General features: G+C 34.8%; 1 protein-coding gene across 3 annotated transcripts in view; it reads right to left on the bottom strand.

Annotated features, from left to right (window-relative positions):
• The window catches only part of LOC140451797 (low-density lipoprotein receptor-like), a 183,431-nt gene that overhangs the window by 34,789 nt on the left and 135,703 nt on the right, over positions 1–12,939 (bottom strand). For all 3 annotated transcript variants that reach the window (XM_072545654.1, XM_072545655.1, XM_072545656.1), the window contains 5 exons: positions 10,870–10,992; positions 2,141–2,361; positions 1,818–2,082; positions 1,479–1,730; positions 527–1,401 (listed from right to left, as the gene is read on the bottom strand). In XM_072545654.1, the coding sequence (XP_072401755.1) occupies positions 527–1,401; positions 1,479–1,730; positions 1,818–2,082; positions 2,141–2,361; positions 10,870–10,992 (1,736 nt within the window). The remainder of the gene's footprint in view (positions 1–526; positions 1,402–1,478; positions 1,731–1,817; positions 2,083–2,140; positions 2,362–10,869; positions 10,993–12,939) is intronic.

Genomic DNA, 12,939 nt, shown 5'->3' with positions numbered 1-12,939 from the left:
TCCACCAAATTTCATATGTATATCTCAACCCGTTTCAGGCCAATAAATAAATCGTTAGTTTCCGAAAAAAAATTAACACCCGTATCTCGGAAAGGGAAGCATTTGCGGGCATACGTTTATATAGCAAAGTGTCATTATTTTTCATGCAGATCACTCCCTGAAGTTAGTTGCACGTATTTACTAACACTCTGTATATTTTGCAAATATGTATTATTCAAAAGCCCTAAAAACCGACACTTTGAACCTCTGTAATTCAGAAACAATTGATTTCTGAGTCTTGGAGCAATGATAACTTTTGGTCAGCATGACCAAACCATTCTGCAAAGTTTCAGCCAAATTAACTTAAACCACTTTTATATAAGAAAAGTGCCAGTCTTTTGGCCCATAAAGCCTATTTTTTGAGAAAAGAGAAATCTTTTTACAGTTCTCTTGTTTTAACACTGGAAGATGTATTCAATAAACTTCTAGTAAATTAGACCAAGACCAGAGCCGTAAAATAACTTGACATATCTAAAATTATAATTACCATTTCTGTAGCTGTAACAGGCTGTACTTCTTTACCAGTGAATTTATTAGCTTTAAAAACAGCCGCCTTATCCCAATCAGTCCAATAAACCCAGTCTTCAAATGATGTTATAGAAAATGGGTGCTTCAATGCATCAGTCGAAAATAGAATAAGTCTTCTATTTCGCCCGTTGTAATCACAAGAGGATATAGAATTCAGTTTAGCATCTACCCAATAGACTTTCCGTTTCACTAAATCAAGTGTTAAGCCGTTTGGCCATTTGACGTCGAAACTTACAATAGTTTGTCTGTGAGAACCGTCCATACCAGCGCGTTCTATTTTAGGAATAGAACCCCAGTCTGTCCAGAAGATCCAGCCTTCCATGGGGTTTAACGCTATAGCTCTTGGCTCTTCTAGTCCATCTTTTATTAAAGTTTTTCTCATCTTGCCATCAAAATTAGCAAGCTCTATGGTATTTTTACCGGAATCTGTCCAATAGATATGATTGTAGATCCAGTCCACAGCCAATCCATCAGATGTTGTTATGTCGTTGGTTATTACAGTCGTTTTTTCGTTGCCTTCATCTATAGGAGCTTTGTATATTTTCTTATCTGTAATGTCACTCCAAAATATCATTCCCGTTCTAAATACAAAATCTAAAGCAGTTGCTGAGTTAGTTTCATTTACTATACTGGTCATCTCATGATGATCTAAAGAGATCTTACGAATGTCCCTCCTTCGGGCAAACAAAAGAGATGCGTGGCCTTCTATTGCTTTGCACTTCGTTAAGTCTCTTGGATCTCTCATGTAACCACTTTCACATTCACACTTAAATCCACCCTTGTCGTTTATACACAACTGGGAGCAGGTACCTGGTATCTCACATTCATTAATATCTGAAATACAAAATGAAACAATAAGAACTACAGTGAAAACTAGATCAAACTAATGCGTAAATAACCAAGTGACTAACCTTTGCACGTTTTGTTATCTACAAGTTTATATCCAACTTCACAATCACAGTAAAACGATGCTGGGGTGTCGACACATTTTTGATAGCAGCCGCCGTTATCTACATTGCACTCGTTGACACCACATCGGTCTTTTGGTTCATCTTCCCAGTTAGGACAATCCTGGCGGCCATCACAAACTTGAGAAAATCGAATGCATTGCCCTCCGCCACAGTCGAAGTGAGTTTTTGGATCACATTTTGGAGCTGGCAAGTCTAAACAGAAATCAAATACAGTTTTTGTCACAGAAAACCATTTAAACGTTGATTTTAAGCAGAAGAAATTTTTGAAAATATCCTTACCACAATTTTCTTCATCGCTGCCATCTGGACAATTTTTGTTTCCATCACAGTGGAGATGCCCGAAGATACACGACCTGTCTTTGCATTTAAATTGGTCTACCCTACACGTGACGTTTAAGCAGTTATCCGCAGCTTCATCAGAACCATCCGGGCAATCTTTTGTACCATCACACAACCAGTCTTTGTGAATGCATGTGAACTTATCTTGACATTCAGCTTCTTCCGGTAGGCAGAACGATATTTTACTAGATTGTTTAGGGCATCCCTAAAGAAGGAAGTTGATTACAGTTAAAGTTGATGATGATACACATCTAATAGCTTACCAGTTCATCTTTTCCGTCAGGACAGTCGTATTCCCCATCGCATCGCCATTTCGCGGCAATACAATATTTCTGTGAGCATTGAAATTCAGAAGCACAGGTTATATTTGGACAATTCATTTCGTCTGAATTATCACCACAATCATTGTCTAAATCACAAACCCATCGTTTCTGTATACATTTTCCATTTTTGCAGGTGAACTCATCTGATCGGCACGTTTCATCTGAAACACAAAGATTAGAAATGATCAGGATTTTACTAACAATAAGAAGAATCAATACGCGTGTTTTTAAATAATCTCATCATTAAACGAACGATAACTAATTTTCATCAATAATTTTCATATGAGTTTTCCAGCCTCGAAAGTGCATATCTTCACTTTTTTCAGATTTTAAATGATTGATAACTTGAAAACTACCAACTTTAGAGAAAAATGACAACAGACTTTTTTTGTTTAAAATGACCCAAGAAACCTAAAAAAAATTCTCGGGACAAAAACCGGTGATTTTGAAATTTGTTTAAAAAAAAAAGTGTCCAAAAATTTTGCGTGGCACCCTTTTGATTTGTTTAAAGGTGACATTTTTGAACAGGGATCCGTAAAGAAACCGAATCAAAAACATTTTTCCTACGGGTGGGGCCTCCCAATCTGGACAATAATACTTTTAAAGAAATTTAGAACCTTTTTTTTGTAGGGTATTTTGTTTTTGTTGATAATTAATGTCAATATTAAAAATTATATCAATGCCGTACATACATTTTTGATGGTAATATCCCACTTATCAGAAGGAAATTTTCCTCTCATAACAGTGTGAAAATGTACGACATGCCCAGAAACTTTATGCAACTTAATTTAAAACAGTGAGTTTCACATTGGCTCAAATCACCTCCCTTGTACTTCTTAAAAATAGAGGGGTGCACCCTAGATTTCTCACCCCCTGTACCAGCTGATACATACGGCACTGTAAAAAAGTAATCTAATTAACGATCGGAAACTATGTGTATGAATGCCGTACAGTATCAAATTACCGACAATGGGGTTAAAATTTTCCGAAAATCAAAGATTGTTCCTGCTACTGGTACCAATATTTTTGTACGGCATTTGGTCGCAGGTCATTACTTTAGTATTACCTGCCAAGTTATAAATGTCTTTGATATATGTACAAATATGTTTGACCAAAATGCCCCCCTCCTCTTGAGTGGTAGGTTGGTTTACCTTACCAGTATAGTCACATGTACAGATAAAAATTGACTTTACCATAAAAATGTCCCATGTGCTTGTAGTCTAACGTGTATGCGGGGCTCTACCGGCAGTAACCATCCATTTCCTAGAGTCTCATGGGACAAAGATGAACCGGGACAAACACAAACAACCTCAACCATTTGGAATCTATGGAACTGGATCACACTACAGGTCATATTTCCCAAGATCATAAAGAACTAAATGGAAAGTAGTAAGGATAATTATTAAGATTATTATTAAGAAGCTTAACAAATATTGAGTGAGCTTAACAAAGTTCCAGCGAGTGAGCATGAGAAACGCAGAGAGGAAAAGTTTTAGTTACCTATAAGCAAGGTTTCGAATCAAAAGAGGCTTGATAGCCAACGCTATCCAAGTTTACACGAAAAAAGCAAATATAGACGTAGGGTGAATAGATCTTTTAGGTCGCAGTATGGAAAGATATATAAGGTCAAAAGACCGCTTTATATCTTATCATTGATATTTTGATAGCTTCCTTCTTAATGCCTTATATGGAAAGCTAACAGATTAAATCACAGTAAAATCCCAACGAATCAAGAAAGTCAAATAAACAAAACAAAATCTCGAAAAGAAATTTAAAAAGTCCAACACGGTTCAAAAAAGGTATTTTAAAGGTTTTATTGATTTTACTTATACAGTAGAACTCCAATTATCCAAACTACGATCAACCGAATCGCTTTTGTCTTTGTGAAAAATGTGTTATCGTTAGCGGATAAATTAAAAGTTAGAGAGCAATCAGATAAAGGAGGTATGGGTAAAAAGTTGTTGGACAGTGTTGGACAATCGACAATTTCAGACATTGTCGAGCAGACGTACACTTTTAAACTTGGTGTCTGTGCTTGAAAACAATTCTGGAAGTTTTTTGTATATGTGCTTGAAAACAATGATGGAAGTTGTTCAAGAGAATCAATGAAGGCAGCAACAAACAGATTTAGAAGATGTCATCTTCATATGGTTTTTGCAGCTACATTCTCTGGGATGCCCAATTTCGGATACTATTACTTGTGAAAAAGCTAAGATCTTAGCTGGGAAGCTTGACTGTTCATTCTTCAAGGCAAGTAACGGTTAGCTAAGAAATTTTATGTTCACGCGCGGTGTCTCTGAATTAAATGTAAGTGGTGAGGAGTTATCAGCAGACTCCAAAGCTGCAGAAGAACTTATAGAAAAATTTTAAGTTGTAGCAGACTCCTACGATCCTGAGTTTTTGTACAACACCGATGAAACCGGTCTTGTCGGGAAAGGTCTGCCTAAAACAACTTTAGCCTCTAAAAGGGAGTGTAGTGCTCAAGGACGTAAAGTTAGTAAAGACCGTGTTACGGTGCTTAACTGTGCGAATTGTACGGGAAGCCATAAAATACCGCTTCTGTTAATTGGGAAATCAAAAAAAGCTAACAGTATTTGAAAATGTAAAAAACCTTCGCCTGTTTTATAAAAACCAACACAAGGCTTAGATCAGGAAGAAGTCATCCCACCAAAGAATTGTTGCAAAGAGGCAATGGCCCAGTTTACAACAACGTTTTTACTGTCAAACGTTACTTGCTGTAACCAATCGACCAGTCTGTTATCGAAACAACGAAACGCTACTATAGAAAGCAACTGTTAAGGAAACTTGTGGTAGACAGCGAAGACGAAGGTGTGTTGGTTAACCAAAAAATTTAAATTTGAAAAATTGCGCTTAGATGGTGGCGAAAGCTTGGAGCTTGGTTAAGGCAGTCACATTAAGAAGTGCATGGAATAAGTTAAAAGGCATATCAACTAAAGATATATGAGATGATAAAGATGACTTGTCAATTTGAGGAATTAATAAACATTATTTTGAAAACTTTAGTGCTGAAGATGTAGCATGTAGAAGAGTGGATCGTGTGTGATTCTTCAGACCTTGGGATTCAAATTCTAAATGATGATGAGCTGATTGAAAGTGTGACAGAAGAAAATGTCGAGGAAAAAGATGAAGTTAATGCGGATACGGAAGCATCAGCAAGTTCAGCGTTTGCTGGCCTTGCAACTGCGTTGAAGTGGATGGAAGGTCAGTCCGAATGTGACCACATTTAACTTCTTACTGTCAAGCAGATGCGTGACTTGGCTGCCCGAAAATGGATCTCGGCAGTCAAATAACTAACTTTAACCGAGATATTCAGGAAACAATGAGTTTTATTAAAAGCCCCTCTCCTTGGAAAATTAATACTCCAAATTTAAATACTTGTCTAACCCAATACAACAAACATATTAACTGTCACGCAGAGATTAAGAATAATCTAGATCTAATTCTCCGTCAGCATTACGAACATTGCTATAAAATCTTTACAGATGCATCTAAGTGTGATAAAGGAGTAGGTGCTGCATTCGTTACTCCAAGCGATACATATCAATTTCGTCTTTCAACCTTCTTTTCGATTTTCTCCGCTGAGCTCTATGTAATGTTTAAAGCTATCATGCATATAAATTCTAATAACATTCCTAACTCTGTTATCTTAAGTGACTCACTAAGTGCCCTTCAAACCCTTAAACAGATCCATCCTAAAGGTCCCCTTGAGAAACTGATAAAACTAGAACTCATGAAGGCTCAAGAAAATTCTAGGAGTATCAGATTTATATGGATTCCATCCCACATTGGCATTGCTGGCAACGAAAGTGCGGACCAGTGCGCGAGTGAAATTGTTAAATGTGCCGATATAGAAAAAGCCGAGAATCGAAATACCGCGAGTGATATAAAAGCTTTTATAAAAAATCGAGTTTTGTGCAAGTGGGAAAACGAATGGCAATCTTCTCAAACATCACTGAAGCAAATTTAAAATGACGTTACAGCTTGGCAACCCTCAACCAGGAACAGAAGAGAACAATTGGTGATAACTAGATTACGAATTGGACAGACGAGACTTACTCAATTTACTGTCCAAAAGTGATCCACCTATTTGTGAAACATGTAATGTACAAATAACCGTTAACCATTTATTAATTGAATGTCATAGATTTGCCAATTTTCGTCGTACATTTAACATACCTAACAGTTTAAGTAATTTATTAGGCACTAATTTTTCTGTTATTAATATCGTAAATTTCTTAAAATCTATAGGAATATTTTATAAACTCTAATTTTGTAATTCTGTAGCCACCGCTAATAACCATTATGGTGGATGCGGCTGTAATTTCTAAATAAAAAAAAATGAGTTTTATTTTATGTATATTAATGTACATACATACTTACTTTTATTTACTTTTTTTTATTACATTACATTATGTGTTATTTATGTTAAACAACATGTAAAAGTATCGCATTTCCGTTGATTTAATTAATAAAAATGCATACAAATATAATGTCAAAAATAAGTAAGGCCTCTTTTACATACTTTAAAATACACCATTGTTTCAGAATAAATCCAATTATCTAAATTTTTTATTATTCGAATGTAGTTCGGTCAACATTTATAACTATTAAATAAATAGATACGATATCTAATTAGAAACCATATACATATGTCTTCTAACAGTTTCAGCGTAGCCGATTCGCACATTTCTTAATAAATAGACCAAGGTGGATCTGTGAAAAACGAGTACATTTGGATGTGAGAGGTGGCATTCTGATTTTTGCAGAACAATTTGTGTGATACTATGTGTGATGACTTCAATAATAATAATTGACTTTCCCTCCCTATCAAATAGGTCGGGAATATATCGAGAATAAGTTCTATATCCGTTACCTTGCTTACTATATAACTTTGAAACGATTCATTTTGGAGCAAAATTGCAATAAGATAAAATAGCGATAATTCAAGATAGAACTAGCTAAAAAATACGTAAATTTATTACCCTTGATGCGAAATACAAAAAAAAATGGTGGAAAAAAACAGAAAAAACGCCTTTTCTTATTCAATATTTTTCAACCACTTAGATTGCAGTTATGACCTTTATATTTTGCCAGAAAATTTTTTTACCGAATTTCATATACATTTCGCATAATAATTTTGGAATCTAATTTTTTTTTTTAAATTGAAAATCTTTAAAATCTTCAACAACAAAAACTACCATACAGAAGTTTCTAAATTTTTTACATACGAAAGCACTCTATCTATCCATCGCACTTTATAGAATTGAAAACGTATTATTTGAGCGACTTCAGGAATTTAAGAAAAATTTTTGGTTTATAAACAAATATAATATTTGGGTAAATATTAGTTTAAAATAAATTCTGAAACCGGTGATGGAAAAGACTCTGCAAGGCGCTTCTTTAAAAAAAAATATGACGAACAGTGGCTCTTAAGAAACAACAGGTCAAACTTAACCGGTATTTGCGACGAAGTTATAAACAATAGGATGGAATTAAATTACTAAGTAAAAGGAGAAAATCAGAGTGGTTGGCTGTATACCATAGTTTAAAAGAACTTACATAAAACTTCTTCCGTTTAATGGTATATTATTTAGGAAATAACTTAATTGATAAGTTATTGATAAAAAAATAAACTACAAATTTTTCTTATGCTGTAGACTTTTTTAGGAAACCTTACCAAACACCAAACGTGTACCATTTAATTTCACAACAATGTAATTTAATGTTATTAGAGAAAATTATAGAATTGAATTAAAAATTATCAATTATTTCATATATGTAGAAAGTATATATATTTTTTTCAGTTTTCGGATAATTATTCATCTAGGCGTGCTTTCTTGCGCTGTGGACTGGAAGGATCTTCTATTACTTCATCAAAATCTTCATCTTGATAGATAAGATTTTTTAATAGACTATCAGGCAAGAGTGGGAAGTTGTCTGTCTTCCATCGGACGCGTCCCCAGGTGCTGGATAGGGGAACGCCCTAACCGGTCTTAGGACCGGTGGGTAGTTGGGAAATAAAAATACCAATCGCGAACCAAAACAGATTAAGTTATGGCAACCCTAACAGAAGATTCCCTGGTCCTCCAGGTTGGGGGTTGGGCTAGAGACTAATAACCTTTTCCTCTAAACAAACATATGTTACGGAAGCTCAGGAACTATTAGCTGGACGGAACTCACGAATTGGAATACCCAAACCCTGTACCGAACTGTAGCACTCACATCTTTACTAGACATAGTGAACACGTACAAAGTAGATGTTTTAGCACTGCAGGAAATGCGGTGGACGGGAACTGGCACACTTGACAAGACGACCCATTATTATTAACATTAAAGCCTACAGTCAAAGAATGCGCTATTTGCGTTTAAAAGGGAAATTCTTTAATTACAGTTTAATCAATGCACATGCCCCAATTGATGATAAATGAGAGGAAATAAAAGAACAGTTCTTCGAAGACCTAGAGCAAGCCTACAGGAGATGTCCCAGAAATTACTTAAGATTGTATTAGGTGACATGAATGCAAGAATAGGACGAGAGTGAGTTTTCATGCTCACCACAGGAAAGCATAGCCTACACAACATCAGTAGCGATAATGGATTACGACTGATAAACTTTGCAGCAGCACTCAATACGACAGTCGCTAGCACCTATTTTGAACACAAGAACATATACAAGGTAACCTGGACCACTCCTGACGAAAGAACAACGAGTCAGATTGATCACATCTTAATAGATTCAAGGCATGGAACAGACGTAATAAACTGCAGAAGTTCTAAAGGAGCAAACATAGACTCAGATCATTGCCTAGGGATCTCAACACCAGTAAAGAAAATAAAATGGATACACAAAAATGGAATGTACAAAAATTGAGAGATGCGATAACTGCAGAACGGTAAAATCGAAACTTTTGCCTTGTATAACCATTTTTGTAGGAGCAATATTTCTCGAGTTATAGGCGAAAATAAAGGCACAAAAAGCAAATTTTTTTTATTTTTTTTTTTCAGATTTTGTTAAATAAAAAATTTAAGCACAAGGTGTGTGACTGGCGCATATGGTGATTATTGACACAAGGTACATCCTAAAGTGATTCCAGTAAAACAATAAACTCCTATGTAAAATATCCATTATGGTCTGCTTTTCGACAGATCCCGCCTTTACTATAGACGCTGGATTTTCAGATCGGAATTTAAAACTGCAACGCTTTAGTCGTCACAAGAGTGAACTCCCAAAATCTTGCATCTAGACTGTGATTCCCAAAGTGGTCTATATGAAAACCTGCAAGTGGTCTACGTGGGCGAAAAAAAAATTGGGGGTCTATAAACTGAAAATGGGGGTCAATGACAAGAAATTTCAATCATCAATCATTGTAGTACAAGCAAATGCCTTTTGCCTTTTATGCAACGAAAATTCTAGCAATGACGCTATGAAGCCATCTAAGCTTGACAATTATCTGAGAATGTCACCCTGATAAAACAGATAAAGATTTGAAATATTTTCAAAAAGTTAAAGAGAAACTTCATAAGAGACCCACGCTGGATAAAATCTTCACTTCGACGTCACAAAGAAACGATGATGGTTTGCGAGAGTCTTACAATATCTTGTTGCTTATAGCAAAATCCGGAAAACCGCATACTATCGGAGAACAGTTAATTTTGCCAGCCATTGAAGTGGTTTTAAAAACTGTTCTACACAAGCCTACAAAGCCAAATTTAATATAGCGAACTTGCAGTTGCAAGGTGACAGTTTAAATGTTTAAATGTAAAAGGTAATATGACAGGAAGACGATGTTTTAATCTATGTCCAACATTTGAATGCCGTCTATCCAGATTTTGAAACTAGATTTAAGGATATTTTGACGCTGGTAATACCGCACTGATTATCAATTTATTTGGTGACATTGAAGAAATGGATGTTACAGTACAAGAAAACCTGTTACTTATCCCGTATTATGGAATACTGCGAGAAAGTTTTAAATTGCTTTTTCTTCTTCATACCTAGTAGAAAGGGGTTACAACGCAGTTACAGATCCCATAACAAAAAAAAGTAACAAACTGGACATCATTAACAGAGGAGATTTAATATTAAACCTAACGAAATTCATGCCAAATGTTCATAATTCATCATTAAACCGTCAAGTTCATCCCTCCTATTACATGGATTTATTTTTTGCTTAATTTTTTTCATGTAACCGATACTATACTTTAAATAAAATTTAATTAACAAATGTGTAAAAATGTGTCACTACTATTAGAAATTTAAATCTTTCAAAGTGAATAGTAAGGTGTCTATCTAAAATTGAAAAACATGACAAGAGGTCTATGTGAGAAAAACGTTTGAGAACCTCTTTCTAGAACGTGAATTAACTATACTCATTGCAGATTTTTAAATATGGGTAATCTTCCTCTCCGTGACCTAGTGTTGTGTCTTATATAAATAAATGCCTTGATAGGTCCCTAGGCGAGAAGAGTGTGTCCCTGTTCTCCTAATATCGATGTAATCTTTTATTTTGATAGGGCATTTAGGTAAATAAATATAATGATGACTGTCTGCCTTTTGTGTCTGGCTGTATGACGATAAGTCTAAGCCAAAAAATCGGGTAATACAATTTTAGAACGAAATATAGAGTAGGTTATAAGTGTATACTTACTACAAGACTTTTCATCGCTTCCATCGGAACAATCTGGATTATCATCACACATCCAGGTTAAAGGAACACATTCTCCAGGAACAGATCTACACGTAAATTCGTCTAAGTTGCATACTTTTTTTTCTGAAATCAAAATTCATGCTTTAGATTAAGAATAACTATATTTAATTTTAAGAATCCGTACACTTCTCATAAATACACTTAAGGTAAAGACACTTGACGTAAGACAGATGACCTTAATGATATTTGACTTAACGTTATTTGTCCAGAAGTCACCTGAACGTTTAACCTAATGGTAATTTAACCTAATAGACGTCTGGTCTAACGTAAATTTAATTTATTTCAAAAAGTCGATGCTGGATGTGCTTCTGAGAATTCCGTCTGTTTGAGGTCGAGATTCTGTTAAGAAAAGATGACAATGGAGGTCTTTTTGTTTCAAATGTTTCCAAAGATGAAACTTGAGGGAGAGTTTATATAATTGAAACTTACATTTTGAACATAAACACAAGACACGACTATTATAGGACTGGCTTTATAGTTTTGTGCGCCTTGAAGCAAAGGATAAAATATGTGCCCCCCCCCCCAACACAAAAAAAATTTTAAGAATTTTTTTATTAAAACATGCACTACACGCTTTATAAAAATCAGTTAATTTAAATTTAATACGCGTACTTTCGCGCCATCATCAATTCTTTGATCATTATATCATGTCTACAATTATTATTGTGTCCCATATATCTTGTTCAAATGACATAAATGCAAGACCGCTTACGTAAATTCAATTCTTATCATAATTTTTTTTTTTCAAGTTCTTTCGGGATCAATTGTCTAAGATAAAAAGCATATTAATTGAGAATTTTTCGCCCCGATGACACTGCGCCACTTGCTTACCGCCTATAGCCAGCTCTGGACATGAGCCATCTCTATATCATGACGATAACTTTTTTATCTAGTCGGTCTTCAACGGTTCACAAAGTAAAATTTAGATATGTAGTATATTTCACGAACTGTACAGCATAAGAAGTACAAAAGTAAATTGCTCTAGTAATGAAAATATGAAAGAAGTAATAAATCCTTTTATATAAACTTCTTCACATTTCTGCTTGATTCTATTAAGAATTATCCTAAGAAGTAGCTTGAGAGAGTGACTCCTGAGACTAATTAGTCTAAAGTCTTTACATAATGATGTATTAGGTTTTTTTGGATGTGCGATAAATGTAGACTCCAACCATATTTGTGGCAGTGTTCCAGTTTCAGAGTCAGTCAGAGTCATCATCTGAATAGTGTGTTTGTTGAGAGTGGGGAAGATTCAAATAAAAACTGCAATATTGCTCTGATGTAGCTTTACTAGAGCACAAAGCAACAAGATCTTTATATTTTGAAGTTGTCATGGGAAGTAATGCTAAAGGAGCTTTTAGTTCCCATAAATTTTGTATATTTTTATTCCCGGATTTGGTAGCCTGTTTGCTCAATTTGGGGTTGCATTCTAGGTTTATAAACGATAATTGATCCGAAATAAGATTGCACCAAAAACTGAGAACATGTAGTTGTTTTTTACATATTTTTATGTATTGTACTTTCGACCAGAAAACTTGGCGTTTATCTATGTCTAAATCTCAATCGGTATTTTGTTTAACATTTATATAAACTCCAAGATAACATTGATTTAAAGTCAAAGATATCATTTTGACTTAGTTCTTTTAAATCGTTGGTTTTCCTGTGACTTTATATTAAACTCAGTATTGAATATGTGTCTGTACTGACTATTGGTGGCTGGCTAATCGCATGGGTGATTCTCTAACATCCATTCATTATACAGTGAATACAATTTGGGAAAGATTAAAGACTCACCAAAATAAATCTTAGTTGTTCTTTGCCTTACGTACTGGTATTCTTTTGCTGGAATAGAGTTTATATTCGCACGAATGGAATATTTATTATTTTCTTCTACAGCATTTGCTCTTTTCTTATAGAGATCACGAATCTCTCCACGTATAGTAGCACGATTGTGTAAGTTATTATCCATAAAGTATAAAACAGCACAAATTAATTTTTAGATAGGTCGAACCA

This window comes from Diabrotica undecimpunctata, chromosome 10 (assembly GCF_040954645.1).
Source record: "Diabrotica undecimpunctata isolate CICGRU chromosome 10, icDiaUnde3, whole genome shotgun sequence".
NCBI classification, from domain to species: Eukaryota; Metazoa; Arthropoda; class Insecta; order Coleoptera; family Chrysomelidae; genus Diabrotica; species Diabrotica undecimpunctata.
This window is presented reverse-complemented; position numbering and strand designations above follow the sequence as displayed.